This window comes from Nestor notabilis, unplaced genomic scaffold (assembly GCF_000696875.1).
Source record: "Nestor notabilis isolate BGI_N333 unplaced genomic scaffold, ASM69687v1 scaffold33985, whole genome shotgun sequence".
NCBI lineage: Eukaryota > Metazoa > Chordata > Aves > Psittaciformes > Psittacidae > Nestor > Nestor notabilis.
Window position 1 is genome coordinate 1 of NW_009928576.1, and position 724 is coordinate 724.

A 724-nucleotide genomic window follows, 5' to 3' on the forward strand; every position below is an offset into this window, starting at 1 on the left:
TCCCTTCAACCCAAACCATTCTGTGATTCTTGCTGCCCTTGTCTTGCACTGTTGGAGCTGACATTCACTCAGAACCTTCTGTTCTTACCAGGAGTTCCACCAGTAGCAGCCATTCAAAGAACAAGCAATAGGTGCTGCTGCACATTCATATCCATGTAGAACTTCCTGGGCAGAAAGAGCAGCTCTTGCCCTTTACCAGCACACTCTGCTGCTGTTCAGTGCTGTACAGAGCTGTATCTCACACTCTAACCTCTGCTTTCTCTCCCGCAGCAACTGCTTGTTTCGGGCCCTTGGGGACCAGCTCGAGGGGCACTCGCGGAACCACCTGCGCCACCGCCAGGAGACAGTGGATTACATGGTCCAGCAGCGCGAGGACTTTGAGCCCTTCGTGGAGGATGATGTGCCCTTTGAGAGACACGGTATGGTCTGCACAGGGCACTCGTGGGCAGGGTGGTTGTGTAGTGAGTTCACATCTCACTGGAGTAGCTTCTTACCAAAGAGTTCCTCATCCCAGAACCGTGGTAGGGCTCATCTCTAGCTTTTAGAAACGGCGAGTTTACCTTTGGGTCTGTTATGTAGAAAGATGAGCTGTTAAACTTGTATTAATTGGGGGTGTTGGTCAATGAGAAGCTCCCCATGACCCAGTTTCAGTGTGAGCTTGAGCCCAGAACCCCCCCGTGTGCTGGGTGCACCCCCAGAGCATGAGCAGCAGCTCAGGGGGGGG

The 724-nt window shown here is 53.2% G+C and overlaps 1 protein-coding gene across 1 annotated transcript in view; it reads left to right on the top strand.

Moving 5' to 3' along the window:
* Window positions 1-277: 277 nt before the first annotated feature.
* Window positions 278-724, top strand: part of OTUD3 (OTU deubiquitinase 3) — a gene marked incomplete at its 3' end in the record, with an annotated part of 7,328 nt that continues 6,881 nt past the window's right edge. Inside the window, exon 1 of the mRNA XM_010014545.1 lies at window positions 278-419. Within this exon, the coding sequence (XP_010012847.1) occupies window positions 356-419 (64 nt within the window). The remainder of the gene's footprint in view (window positions 420-724) is intronic.